At 34.8% G+C, this 15,141-nt stretch overlaps 1 protein-coding gene across 1 annotated transcript in view; it reads left to right on the top strand.

Annotated features, from left to right (window-relative positions):
• The first annotated feature begins 1,278 nt into the window (after window positions 1-1,278).
• Window positions 1,279-15,141, top strand: part of LOC125649414 (structural maintenance of chromosomes protein 5-like) — an 87,782-nt gene continuing 73,919 nt past the window's right edge. The window contains exons 1-4 of the mRNA XM_048876958.2: window positions 1,279-1,665; window positions 8,334-8,528; window positions 12,152-12,251; window positions 12,765-12,890. Coding sequence (XP_048732915.2) covers window positions 1,544-1,665; window positions 8,334-8,528; window positions 12,152-12,251; window positions 12,765-12,890 — 543 coding nt within the window. The 5' untranslated portion in view covers window positions 1,279-1,543. The remainder of the gene's footprint in view (window positions 1,666-8,333; window positions 8,529-12,151; window positions 12,252-12,764; window positions 12,891-15,141) is intronic.

Raw genomic sequence — 15,141 nt, forward strand, 5'->3', positions numbered from 1 at the left:
TCAATGACTGACCACTAGAAACCGTTATATGATATTTACATCAAAGGGTGACCAGAGTTAACCCTTATATGATATTTACATCAATGGATGACCAGAAGTAACACGTGTATGACCATTACATCCATGGGCGAGCGGAGGTAACCCTTATATGATATTTACATCAATGGATGACCAGAAGTAACACTTGTATGACCATTACATCAATGGGTGACCAGAGGTAACCCTTATATGATATTTACATCAATGGGTGACCATATGACCATTACATTAATGGGTGACAAGAGGTAACCTTTTTATGACCATTACATCAATGGGTGACCAGAGGTAACCCTTTTACATTTGTATGATCATTACATTATAATGGTGACCACGGTCAACCTTTGTAGAAACATTAATCAACATGTTGGGAACATTTTCCCTTTATCGATATGATTCCACTAAAGCATTTTAAGGTTCTATATAACGGTGAAGTTTATTGATCTGTAGGCATTGAAACAAAACAATCAGTCAGTCAGGAAAAGAAATGACGATAATGATAGTAATAAACATAAGAAAACACAGAAAAGAGGAATCAAAGACCCAATAAAAGGATTCATAACAGAATGTAAATCAGAGCATCTCTACCAGCCGAAAGGTTTGTGCTTCGACAATGGCAAAGTCATGCAGAAAGCAGGCATATTCACCCTTTTCTAACAGATAAGAGTTTCATTTGTATTTATTAATACGCTCAATTATTTCGAGATACCAGAACTACTTTCGGGTAACCCTGGGTCCTGCTTGAGGATACGAATTATCCTTCTGCAGTTTGGCGCCGACATTTCGGGAGTCCAGTGACGACGGTTATTCAAGATTGCGCTAGGTAGTTCTAAAGTTCCCCATACCATGCTTTAAAAATATACTTTAAAATGTATTCTTATCAAATCATTTTATATTGGTTAGATATTTGAGACATGCTTAATAATCATGAAATCATATTAGTTTTGATGTATATAGCCCATATATTTTTTAAGTCTTCCATAGGTCTTCTATTACCTACATGTATATTCTAGCTGAATTCTTAGTGTACTCCTAAGTTATAAATAAATAATTAGTGGAATCTATCGCCGGTGGGAACGAATTTTATTTTGTGCAAACGGTTTTTTGTTGTTGTGAGAACGAATTTGATTTCGATGGAAACGAATTTTAAAAATCTCTTTCACCTTGTCCCAAATAATCTCTTGAATGTGATGTGTAATGACATCGGGTGCGGTATCTAAAATGTCACGACCGCAACAGCAAAAAGCTTACAAAGTCATGCATAGATGACCTATAGTGGTTTTTCACCATAGTCTTACGACTCGGGGGAATTTCGATGTTTTGTTAGAGATTTAGATTCACAATGGCGGGATTTCAGCTAAATTCGATGATTTCGGAACATGAGCACATCCTGTCGGGCTCGACATTTTAGATATTCGAAACAGTGGGAATTTTACCCGGGAATATGGTTATATGTCTTTGGTTAAACTTAGTAAATTTGTTTACAGTTTTATAGAATTAGCTTAAAATGGGAACTAGGCGTAAATTAACAACTGAAGCCGTGGTGGGACGAATGCAGAGGTCATCACAGCGTGAAAATTCTGAAAAAGAAGAGGGTTCAATCGTCAGGATCAAACTGGACAACTTTCTGTATGTATAACATGTATAAGGGACTACTATTTTACCTTACTCTTAATCTGTAACGGGACATAAATTGCAGACGTATCTGTGACACTTTTAAGAAATCAACTTGATATTTTTTTAAAGGGACAGTGTTACGGGATATGACCTCAATCGATATCATTCAATGTGTAAGTGCAACTGAATTTTCGTTCGTAGCATTTTCCATTCAGTTTCAGTTTGATTTTTTCAATTTTCCTAGATGTTGAGAACTTTGATCTTTTTATCTCTTATGTCGAGTTTTTCATAGTTATAGTGCAAGTGCTATTAAGCCTTGAATGCTGAAGGGTGTCTGGGTAGCGCTCTCGCTTCTCACCACTGTGACCCGAGTTCAATCCCCGTGATCGGCAGTGGATGTATGTGAGAGGGTATGGTGGTCACCCGCTCGGACACGTGGGTTTCCTTTGGGTACTCTGGTTTCCTCGCACGTAAAGAATGACCCCCTAGCGCAAACATCCGTGCATCAAAGGACCCAGGGTTTTATCCAGCATTTAGTTGTTACTACCCATTTTATATTTATGGGGAATTTTTGAGAATGTAGTCATGAGCTTCCATGGGATGGGGAACATCCATGAAATATAATATCCACAGATTATAACAGCCATATAAAGTGATTGATTACTCATTTTATCTATATTGTAAGTCTGACAATTGTAGAAAATGACTTAGAATATAAAAAAAATGATTTTTGTTGAAAATTCTTATACAATTTTGGGAAGTTTCTACAAATGAAGGGAATTTTTTTATCTGTGGAAACTAGGGGAAATATCCATTTGTTGCCAAGGGGGAAAGGTACCTTTTACTGGTAGTAAAAACAACCTAGATAAATCCCTGGGACCCCATTGGAAATAAGCTTTCGAGCTTTCATTGGTTATCCTTGGTATTTATGTATGTAAGTTTGTATGTACAGGCCTGGATTTCTCGAAATAAATTTAAGTTAAAAGTTGCACTTAAGTCTGAGATTTTACTTAAATTTTGACTGCTCAGATAGAAGAATACTCAGATAGAAGAATACTCAAACTTAAGTCTGAGATTTTACTCAAATTTTGACTGCTCAGACAGAAGAATACTCAGATAGAAGAATACTCAAACCTAAGTTCAGAGTTCTTGAAATTTCTTTTGAAGTGTCAGACATTTGGTCTGACACTGTTAGAAATAGTGTCAGCCCAAACAAAATTTTGTCAGTCCAGATAAAAATGCATCGCTTTTGAGGTTTTCATAAATTTTATTTAAAATCAACTACATGTGTAATTATATTCAATCTCCATCTCGGCTATACGTTTATAAATTATCTTTTCATGGCCTTTCTCATCTTCCTTAATACACTCTGAATGAATCTTCCTCACTTTCACTGTCTGAGTCCCTTTCTTGCTCTATTTCTCTCTCACCCTCCACTTCTCCCTCATCCTCCATTTTTCTCTCTATCCTGTATATTCCCCTCAACTTCTTCTCATCTTCCTCTGCAATCGTTGTAACTACTTTTTCTCTCACTTTTGCCCGGGTGTAGCTGGTCTTTCGTCAGTTTCGACTTTGAGCAGATTGTGTCACCAAGCAGTAGGTAAAATCACTGCAAACAAAAGCCATTGTCTCCCAGATTGCCAGGCAGAGATACAATCGGTTTCTCTTCTCCTCGTAGTTCCTCACAACTGATTCATCACGTTGAAGTTTCTATGTGTTGCCGGATTTAGCATCGATTTGAAAATTTATGGGCCACATGGCCGTCATTTTCCCCAGTAAAAAACGGACTTCGATCCCGATCTTATATCGGCCATCAGGACCGACAATTAAGTAACTTGTGTCGGACATTTACTACTTTTATCGGATAATCCGACATTATCGACACTTTTCAAGAACTCTGTAAGTTTGAGATTTTTTCAAGAAATCCCAGCCTGATATACCAAATAAACATTTGATTTTTATTTATTTGCTCAGTTGTGGTAACTATTTCCTTTTGTGGATTTTATCTTCACTGTTGTCTCGCAAGTCATTCGGAAGGTCATTATAAGATATTGTTATTGCTTGCAGTGATTCAGATCAATTGAATTGCAACTTTACAGGACAGAACAGGGGTCTAAAAAAATGTTATTACTGTTACTTGCCCCAGGCAAGCACTACCTAGAAATCCACTTGCCCAAGTTCAAAATTCACTTGTCCAAAAATAAGAATATTTTTGTCATAGATGTTTTCTTTTTCTTGTTTACTTTTAGTTTCATTCTTGTCTTCATTAACCCTCTTTGTCTCTTTCTCATTTCCAGCACTAGCGCCGTTTTTTTTTTTTAGCAGAACCAAATTGGAAAAAAAACTTCACATTTTCATCAAACAAGAAATTGATATTGGAAATTAAACTCCAGGAGAAAACAAGACAACTTAGCGGTGCTTGGAATATTCATGAGATCTATCAGTCAGTCAGATTGTGCCATACAGACAATGATGACTATTAAGGCGGTTCCCGGCAATTCATAAACAAGTTGCAGTAATCTCTCTCCCACGAAGTTTATTCCACACTATGAAATTGTATATTCTCACATAAAGAATTTCAAACTTTACCAGTAATGTCTAATCTATTCCGTTCATACAAACAACAAAACATACAATATTAGATACACCCAAATGAAATGAAATGTGAATTGCAATTTATGTATGAATAGGGATGGGTACAATTTAAATAGTTTTCAATTTGGTTTACTTCAGGTAACCCCATACTCGCAGTTTTATCAGATGCAAGTTTAATAATTGTATTTATTTCCATTCACTAGAGTTAAAACTAACAAATTATCAAATAAAATACATAGGTCATCATGCTTTTTAAGATGTGAGAGTACATAAACAGAACCATATATCACCGTCAGAAAATTAGAATTTTCCTTAAACAGCGTTATCAAAATTCCATACACATTGGTTATGACGATATAATAGCATTCATAACAATTTCATAAAACGTATCTTCACAAAAACATACAAAATGTCTTTAGATATAAAGGAAATCTATGGCATAATAAACTTGATGGAGAAATCAATAAAAAGGATTAAAAACAGAGTTATTGCCCTTAGATTCAATATTTTTAAACTTATCATTGATTATTCATCAATGACTTAAAACTTTTGAAATAGTTTATTTTTAACAAGATTTTTTAAAATACCTATCAGAAAAGACTACAACAAAATTTATGTTCCTATCATGCATAAATCTAAATAAATCATTGATTTTGCAAAATTTGATGACATCACAGGAGGGTGGAATTGGCGAAGGATGGGCGTCCCCAATTAACTTGTCCGGTCTCTAATTTTCATACTTTTTGGTCCATCTTTGTGAGACTTACATAACCTGATCACATCCAAAAGAAGAAGGTTCCTATTTATTTTGAGGTCCAAAGGTCAAGGTAACTTTTTCACTAAATGCCATAGAATTGAGTTTGTCTCTAACTTTCGTACTACTTGGTGCGTCTTTGTCAGACTTGCATATTTTCATCACATCCAAAAGAGGAAGGTTCCTATTTATTTTGAGATCAAAAGGTCAAGGTCTCTTTTTCGCTATATCCTGTAGATTTGAGCTTGCCTCTAACTTTTATACATGTACTTGCTGGTGCTTGTTTATCAGACTTCAAATCCTGATGACATTCAAGATTCATGTTGTTTTTGAAATCCAAAGGTCAAGGTCATTATCACACTAAATACCTATTGCGGCCATTCAAAGCTTCATACTTATAAACTATATTAAAGATGTGCATGTTTTTACTTAGTGAATGCAAGTGTGTATAATTTTCCAAATTGCAACTTGGCCATTCACATCTTTGATGCGTTTTAGCGATTTTTAATTTATTGGTATACAGATTTAAAAAATAAATTAGGTTGGGGGAAAAAAATTAAAAATGAAATAAACATTTTTAAATATCTATCATTGTTTTATTTTCAAAAAAAACCATTAACATCATTTCGTGAGTACAAATAAACAAAAGATATTAAATATTAAATAAAAAATTCTTTAGTGTGACTAGTATGTTATGAATTTCAAATTCAGTGTATAACTATTACATGGATCTATGTTGCACTTTGGTATAACATAAGCTGATAAAATGTGTAAGGTCATATCTCTTTGATGTTGTAAAGTATCCAGTATTTATATTATGTTGTTCATTAATTTTGCTGTATATGCTCAATTAAGATTTTATATTTACAAATTGTAAATATAAAGAAAAAACTTTAATATAAGCACTATTACAATTTTATGTAGTAATTCCATTTTTAATGTCAGAATGTTTATACCCCCATGAAATAATTTTAACCCCATTTTTCCCACATAGACATGCTCTTGGAATTCTCTACCACCCTTTTTGAAAGAAATTATGTTTCTTGTTTTTCATTTTTATTTGATACTCAAATTCTTTCCACCACTACACAAGGTATACTAATTTTCGAGAAATATGCATACCTTTCTGAATTTTATTTGGGAATTGATCATATTTTTACAGGCGTTCATTATAATATCAAAAGCATCTAACAATTTTTTACTCTGTTCTATTCATATAGCTGCAATAATGTAGCCTTCTCTGATTTTTTATTTTTTGGGGGAGAGGGCTACAACTTTTAGGATCTCCGTAATGGTGCAAATGCGGGAGTGATTCACTTCTGCAACATTTTCGAAAACGTCGGAATAATTAAAATAGGATAGGGCGACATTATTGCAGCTATTCTATTCCCTGTACGAATTTTTTTGACGGCAGAGATGCACGTACAGTACATGTATTCAAATACATTTATTATGACATGTACTGCTGTGGTATAAAGTCACTAGTTAGAATAATCTTACTGTGTCTCGGTACAGGCCTTCACCGCACTCAAACCGGGTCCGTAGGACATTTTCAGTTTAGCAATGTCTAGAACATCCTATCTAGTAAAATTGCTAACAAGTTAACAACTGTACCTTCCTCTCATCTTTAAACACCCAAATAGCACTGCATTTCGTTTTATGTTAGCAGCAAGAATACCGACAATTGTATGAGAAATAATTATTTCTATCAATTCTTTTTTTGGAGAAGAAATGGCATCTATTTCATCGACAAGAACGACATAGGTATCGTTACTGTCATCGTGGCCATATTTGTTTACATGGTTTTTTAAAAATACGGAATAAAGATATTTCGCAAAACGAATAGTGATTCATTACTTAGGCCTGTCGTTCTGTGAGGAACATAGGCCATCGACGACAGTCCTCCAACAAACACGATTCTGAGCTGCTTTTGCAGTGTCATGCCAGGTCATGTCCTGCGCTTTTAGTTCTACTTGAGTCATGCCTCCAGGTGTTTCTTGCCCTGTGGGTTCCAGGTCGGGGCCTGGCATGTGGTGCTGGAAGGTGGCTTCCTTAGGGTGTGTCCAATCCAGCCCCACTTCGTACATCTGATTTGTATGTCTATAGGTTCCTGTCCTGCTCTCTTCCATAGTTCTTCATTTGTGATCTTTTCAGGCCATCGGATGTTGAAGATGCGCCTGAGACAGGTGTTGTAAAATGTCTGGATCTTCTGCAGGGTTGTTTTGGTCGTTCTCCATTCTCGAATAGTAATTACCAAATACAATATCGTTAGGTTTGCATTTCACGATTATCTATTCGTAAAATTGAAAATGCATTTTATTTTTATTTTCGTTTTGACATGTTGGGTAGAATCAGCGGAATTAAAATAAGTAGAAATTTGCATTTTATTTCCTTTTTCCATTCCCCAGAAATTAGGGTTGTTGGATCCCTAAACCAAGAAATAAAAAACTAATTAACACGAATATAACGCTAGTCAACGTAAACGGTGCATTGTGACGTCACATCTAGCTGAAATGTGTTGGTTTTTTTCAAACCAAACAATTGCAGCCATTTTCCTTGATTTGTGAACACCAATGATTTCATAGGCAACACGCTGATTGGCTAACAAAGTTCACATGACCCATAGTCAGGTTATGTCAGATTTTCTTAAACAGAGTATATGGCGCGGATCTAAGAAGTCTGATTCTATATACCCATACATACACTGGTGATCTCGTCTTTTACTCATCACCCGTGGGCAAACTCACCGAAATATCGTTGTAAAATATGCTAATTTGTTGATTATAGACAACCAATCAGAAAGTTGGAACTCTTCAGTTTTGAAAATATGTTTATTAGTTTGCTATTTAATATGCTATTTAAATATGTTGACGTCCGTTAAAATGTGCAAATTTTGTTTTAAAACGATTAAAGACAAATTGTACAGGTCACTTACATCAAATAGCAGTCAAAATTATGTGGGAGTACCTTTCTCATACAGCAAAATGCACCGGTGAGTGGACTTAATTGCAATCGGTGTGTTAACTATGGAAAAGTTTTTGTCATTGCCGAACATACATACATAACATAAACTTCGTTGATTTGCCATCTCGACTCTGCAGCAGCCAATGAAATGACCCACGCACATTAATTACATACAATGATTATTCGGCGAGTTTGCCCACAGGTGATGAGTAAAAAACGAGATCACCCGTGGGTATCTGACGATGGATTCCAATTAGATTGAGTGATACTTAACTATTACTCAGGTGACTGATAATTCCTTTGCACCTCTCATTAAATATTATATACACTTGCTTTCTAGTTACAATGTGTCACTTTTTATTTTCAGAACATATGATGCCGTGGAGTTTCATACTGGCCCATCTCTGAATGTCATTATTGGCCCCAATGGTACGGGGAAGAGCTCCATCGTTTGTGCTATATGTTTGGGACTTGGTGGTAAGACGGGACTATTGGGCCGAGCTCAGCAGCTGGGAGACTACATCAAGTATGGATGTCAGAAAGCCAAGATCGAACTGGAATTGTGAGTTTAACTGGGCATTGATTGTGCTCACAAATAGAAAGAAACTTGTTATAACTTTTACCCCCCCTTTGAAAAAGAGGGGAGGGGCATGTTGTTTTGCACCTGTTGGTTGGTCTGTAGACCAAGCCTTGTCTGCACAATCTCGAGGATCCTTTGCTTGACAGACATCAAACTTAGTACACTGGTACATCTTAAAGAATAGATGACCTCTGATTTTTAGGTCACATGTTCAAAGGTCATGGGTCAATCCACTCTTTACATAAGAAGATACTGTCTACTCAATATCTTGAGAACCCTTGCCTTGATGGACATCAGTCTTGGTACACTGACACATCCTAAGGAGTAGATGATCCCTGTTGATTTGAGGTGATAGGTCAAGGGTCAATCCACTCTAGACATAAGAAACAATATCTGCTCAATATCTTGAATTGCTTTGGAACTACTATATGTATTGATTAAATGATACTAACACGTATATATTACCCTTTTCAGTTTTGCACCATGGGGGCATCATGTTTCTGAAACATTTCTCGTTTTTAATCATGTTTTATGGTCTATTAAGAAGTGATGTTCCAATCATCAATTATAATCGAAAATCAGTCGATTGTTGGCAAATTCTAAGTGCTCGATTATGAAAATTTTATTCCAATTAATCGGTTTTTAGCTCACCTGAACTGAAGGTTCAAGTGAGCTTTTCTGATCGCTTTTTGTCCGTCGTCTGTCTGTCCGTCTGTCTGTTAAACTTTTCACATTTTCGACTTCTTCTCCAGAACCACTGGGCCAATTTCAACCAAACATGGCCAAAAGCATCCTTGGGTGAAGGGCTTTCAAGTTTGTTCAAATGAAGGGCCATGTCGCTTTCAAAGGGGAGATAATCACAAAAATGCAAAAATAGGGTGGGGTCATTTAAAAATCTTCTCAAGAACCACTGGGTCAGAAGAGCTGAAATTTACCTGAAAGCTTCCTGACATATTGCAGATTCAAGTTTGTTCAAATCATGGCCCCTGGTGGTAGGATGGGGCCACAAGGGGGGATCAAAGTTTTACATACAAATATAGGAAAAATCTTTAAAAATCTTCTTCTCAAGAACCATTGGGCCAAAGAAGTTGACATTTACATGAAAGCTTTCTGACATAGTGTAGATTCAAGTTTGCAAAGGGTAGTTTGGGCCATAATATGGACTAAGGTTTTACATGCAAACATATATGGAAAGTCTTCAGATATGGGCCAAGGTGACTCAGGTGAGCGATGTGGCCCATGAGCCTCTTGTTTGTGATTGATATCCAAAGTCAGACTGGGATACGATTAGTTTTGTGTGACTGATATCTAAAGTCAGATTGGGATACGATTAGTTTTGTGTGATTGATATCTAAAGTCAGACTGGGATACGATTAGTTTTGTGTGATTGATATCTAAAGTCAGACTGGGATACGATTAGTTTTATGTGATTGATATCTAAAGTCAGATTGGGATACGATTAGTTTTATGTGATTGATATCTAAAGTCAGATTGGGATACGATTAGTTTTGTGTGACTGATATCTAAAGTCAGATTGGGATACGATTAGTTTTGTGTGATTGATATCTATATAATGTCAGATTGGGATACGATTAGTTTTGTGTGATTGATATCTAAAGTCAGATTGGGATACGATTAGTTTTATGTGATTGATATCTAAAGTCAGATTGGGATACGATTAGTTTTGTGTGACTGATATCTAAAGTCAGATTGGGATACGATTAGTTTTGTGTGATTGATATCTATATAATGTCAGATTGGGATACGATTAGTTTTATGTGATTGATATCTATATAATGTCAGATTGGGATACGATTAGTTTTATGTGATTGATATCTATATAATGTCAGATTGGGATACGATTAGTTTTGTGTGACTGATATCTAAAGTCAGATTGGGATACGATTAGTTTTGTGTGACTGATATCTAAAGTCAGATTGGGATACGATTAGTTTTATGTGATTGATATCTAAAGTCAGATTGGGATACGATTAGTTTTATGTGATTGATATCTAAAGTCAGATTGGGATACGATTAGTTTTGTGTGACTGATATCTAAAGTCAGATTGGGATACGATTAGTTTTATGTGATTGATATCTAAAGTCAGATTGGGATACAATTAGTTTTATGTGATTGATATCTAAAGTCAGATTGGGATACGATTAGTTTTATGTGATTGATATCTAAAGTCAGATTGGGATACGATTAGTTTTGTGTGATTGATATCTAAAGTCAGATTGGGATACGATTAGTTTTGTGTGATTGATATCTAAAGTCAGACTGGGATACGATTAGTTTTATGTGATTGATGTCTATATAATGTCAGATTGGGATACAATTAGTTTTGTGTGATTGATATCTAAAGTCAGACTGGGATACGATTAGTTTTGTGTGATTGATATCTAAAGTCAGATTGGGATACGATTAGTTTTATGTGATTGATATCTATATAATGTCAGATTGGGATACGATTAGTTTTGTGTGATTGATATCTATATAATGTCAGATTGGGATACGATTAGTTTTGTGTGATTGATATCTAAAGTCAGACTGGGATACGATTAGTCTTATGTGATTGATATCTAAAGTCAGACTGGGATACGATTAGTCTTATGTGATTGATATCTAAAGTCAGATTGGGATACGATTAGTTTTGTGTGATAGACATAGTAAATTCAGATTGGGATGCGATTAGTTTTGTGTGATTGATATAATGATAATAATAATAAATTCTTTTATTTAGACAGGATAGCACAATTAGTACACTTGACTAGTTTACATTGTGGTCCTGTATAAAACATATTCACAGACAGATAAATGAGAGAATAGAAAAATAGGTAACATAATATAAAATATATACATAAAATACACACACGATATCACTGGGGGAAAAAATAAACATATACATCATATCTATATATCACTTATTTGAGAAATAATGCCGCAAATATATTGGGATACATATCTAAAGTCAAATTGGGATATGATTAGTTTTGTGTGATAGACAGTAAATTCAGATTGGGATACGATTAGTTTTGTGTGATAGACATAGTAAATTCAGATTGGGATGCGATTAGTTTTGCGTACATTTGTATCATGATTGTGATTTACCAAATCATACATTGTAATCCTCTAGATTTCCACTGATATGGAAGTCAACTGCTTATACACTGTATACTAAAGTTTTAACCAATACAAAGTTATTATCTCAATCAGCGAATTATTATACCCCATGCAACAAAGTTGCTGAGGGTATAATGTTTTTGAGCCCATCTGTCCTGTTTTTGTCAGCGCAACTCCTTTGAGACCGCTCAACAGAATTTCGTGAAACTTTGTAGTTGATAAGGACACTGTCAATGTGCATATTCCCAGGAAATTCTGATGCAATAATTTGTCTGGGAGTTACGCTCCTTTTGAACTTAGAATTTCGAGCCTGTCTGTCCTGTTCTTGCAGTATTGCATAGCATTACCATGCATTCATTATGTGAGGCATTGTCAAGCAATGTTGGAGTGTGGGGTATGTGCACTTTTGCTTTCTTTCATTTGATATAGATTTTTTTTTTTTTTTTTTTCGTTTTGTGAGTGATTAGATTTATATTTGCAGATATAACAACAATGGAGAAAACTGGATAATTTTACGGGAAATTCAGAAAAACAACACTTCATCTTGGTCTGTTAATGGCCGAACAGCAACAATGAAATCGGTACAGTATTGTTCCTAGGAATTTGCTTTAAAAATCGACAAAACGTCTGTGCACTTGTCTGGCCTTCCGGAACTTCAATGTGCATGTCTGGTTACAAAGGTTCAGCATTATGAATCCTAATGCGTATTTCAGTATTACATAAACTCCCAGTTGTTATTTTAGATTGTTGTACAATTTTAATGTTTGAAGTTTCATGTACATAGAATATTAACTGTGAGTGGTTACGCTTTTTCCATTCACTTGAAATGTGTATGAAGAAGCTTTTTGTTGGTTTAAAGTAAAGTGAATGATCAGGTATTTGAATAGTTTGTGAAGTTATTCACACAGACAGAAGACAAGCTTTGACATGTTTTTAGGTTGATGAAGTTATTCACACAGACAGAAGACAGAAGACGAGCTCTGACATGTTATTAGGTTGATGAAGTTATTCACACAGACAGAAGACGAGCTTTGACATGTTTTTAGGTTGAAGTTCTTCACACAGACACAAGACAAGCTTTGACATGTTTTTAGGTTGATGAACTGGTGGCCAAACTGAAGATTCAGGTGGGAAATCTCTGCCAATTCTTGCCGCAGGAGAAGGTTGCTGACTTTGCCAAAATGTCACCAGAGGACCTTCTAGAAAACACAGAAAAAGCTGTAAGTTAAAACAAATCAAACTGGAATCGTTTAGTGTATTGCATTGTTTGTTTTATTACATTTTCATAGTGAAATACGGGAATTTATCCATTGAATAATTATAGGTTATAGACTTTGTATGGGAAAATATGACGACCGAGTTTTTTGGCGCGTAGACGGACCGAGCTTGTGAGGTCCGTTCGTGACAAAAAACGAGGTCGTCATATTTCCCATACAAAGTCTATAACCTTTTTATTATATACTTTCAATTTCATTTAGAAACTAACAATAATTTTATTTTTAACAATAACTATCGGTTTAACTGAGTAAAAGATGAAAAACATGAAAAATTTGAAAATTAACGGCGTAGAAATTTGATTGTGACGTTAATGTTTGCGGGCTGGAATGTTTCCGGGCATATATCGTGTGATATATGCCCGCAAACTTTTAAAGATAAAAGAAGAGATGAAATTGAAAGTATATAATAAAAATTGATATTTTCACTCCATGTTATTTTCAATGCAGTGAAAATAACTGATTGTGGCGTTATGTTGTGTATTCCTGTAAGATTTCTAATGAACATGTTGAACTTCTAAAACCAAAGAAAATGTAATAAACAGAAAATTCAATGCTTTGTTGTTGAATATGGAATTTATTTCACTCGCTAGACAGGATTATTTTATATTTTCACTTGTGCTCCACACTCCTGAAAATAAAAAATAAAATCCTTTCTTAAGTACTTCAGAAATAAATTCCATATCTAACTACAAAGCACTGAATCTCCTATTTACCCACGCTATGGAGTCAGAGGGTACATAGTAATGAGGTGGTGCTTTATGTGTGTAGATGGCATCAGCTGAACTCTTTCCTTCTCATGCTACTAATTGACGAGTTCTTCATTGGAGACATTCATTAGCTTTCCCCCCTAGATAATATTTATAACTACATATTACTGTAGATGTATTTATAATTCCACAGAGTCGTAATTTCGCAGATTACTATTTTTGGTTTAGTCAGCCGGTATGAAATTCTGCTAGGTTGCATAATATGGCTTACATGAAAATAGCGTGCATGGTTTTAAGGCTGTTGGTATGAAAGTACACAAATTTCATGTGACCGTGGACCTAGCAGAAATTATAACCACGCATAAAAATTGTACATTTACTGCTTTATTAGTCACCTAAAAGTAATATTTTCATTCTACTTTCATTTCTGTGGGAATTCGTAGTTGTTAAGATAGGCATACTATCACTACAGTGATAAGATTCACATGTGCGATGTTCACAACTATCAGTATTACCGTGGTAAAGAGATCAAAGACAGAACCAATATTGCTATAGGTTTACAATCAAGTGTAAATTTGATCACAGTTGAGTGATTTTTACGAGATAAATAGGACTTTGTGTAGGATATAGTTTTCAGGACAATTGTCTGCTTTGCCGCATCTATGTACGAGAGATCGAAATCATAATATTTCGTGGTGTTGAAAAATAGTACTCACCTGCTTGTCCAAATATACATGGTCTGCATATGATGTCATCCCTCAAATAAATAGGGGGTGCTGGTAGCTTGCAATAATCTCAGAATGCTTGTGATATGTACAGTGAACTATGCATTTACGTATTTAAAATGCTGCATTTCTAGTATGTAAAAGGTAAATACTGATCTGTTTTGGGAAAAATTTATAAAGAATTACTGTATAAGCTTTAATATCATTTTTATGGTTGATTAATTTTGTGAACATGATTTTTCCAACAACTGAATGGTATTTGTATCGATTGATTTGTTTGTCTATCATTTTAGCGCAGTGAATAAAGTATTGCGTAACGGACCCACACATCCCAAGTTCCAATCTGCCAGATACTCTTGTTCATATTTGTTGAGATCATATTTTGAAGATCATTATTTTCAAATTCAAAATTGCATACCTTTTGCCTTTTTGACATCACAATGTATGTACTTACTACATATCGTCACATCATATAATTAAATCATAACATACTGATTTGAGAAACTTTTTCAAGGTGCAGTGAGCCACCGTAATAAATGATGTCAACAATAAAATACGTAATACACTGTCAAATGGTGGCCATGAGGAGGAAAGTGTTAAGATTTTTGATTATTGAATTTAAACATAATATTCATTCTTATTCCATCTGTAGGTTTAATACATGCATGCTTAAAGAATTGAGCCCATTTTCTGTTGTGGTGTACATTTTAAAACACATTTCATTGATGTATGCATGTACTGTATTTTGTTGTTATTAATTTT

Source organism: Ostrea edulis, chromosome 5 (assembly GCF_947568905.1).
Source record: "Ostrea edulis chromosome 5, xbOstEdul1.1, whole genome shotgun sequence".
NCBI classification, from domain to species: Eukaryota; Metazoa; Mollusca; class Bivalvia; order Ostreida; family Ostreidae; genus Ostrea; species Ostrea edulis.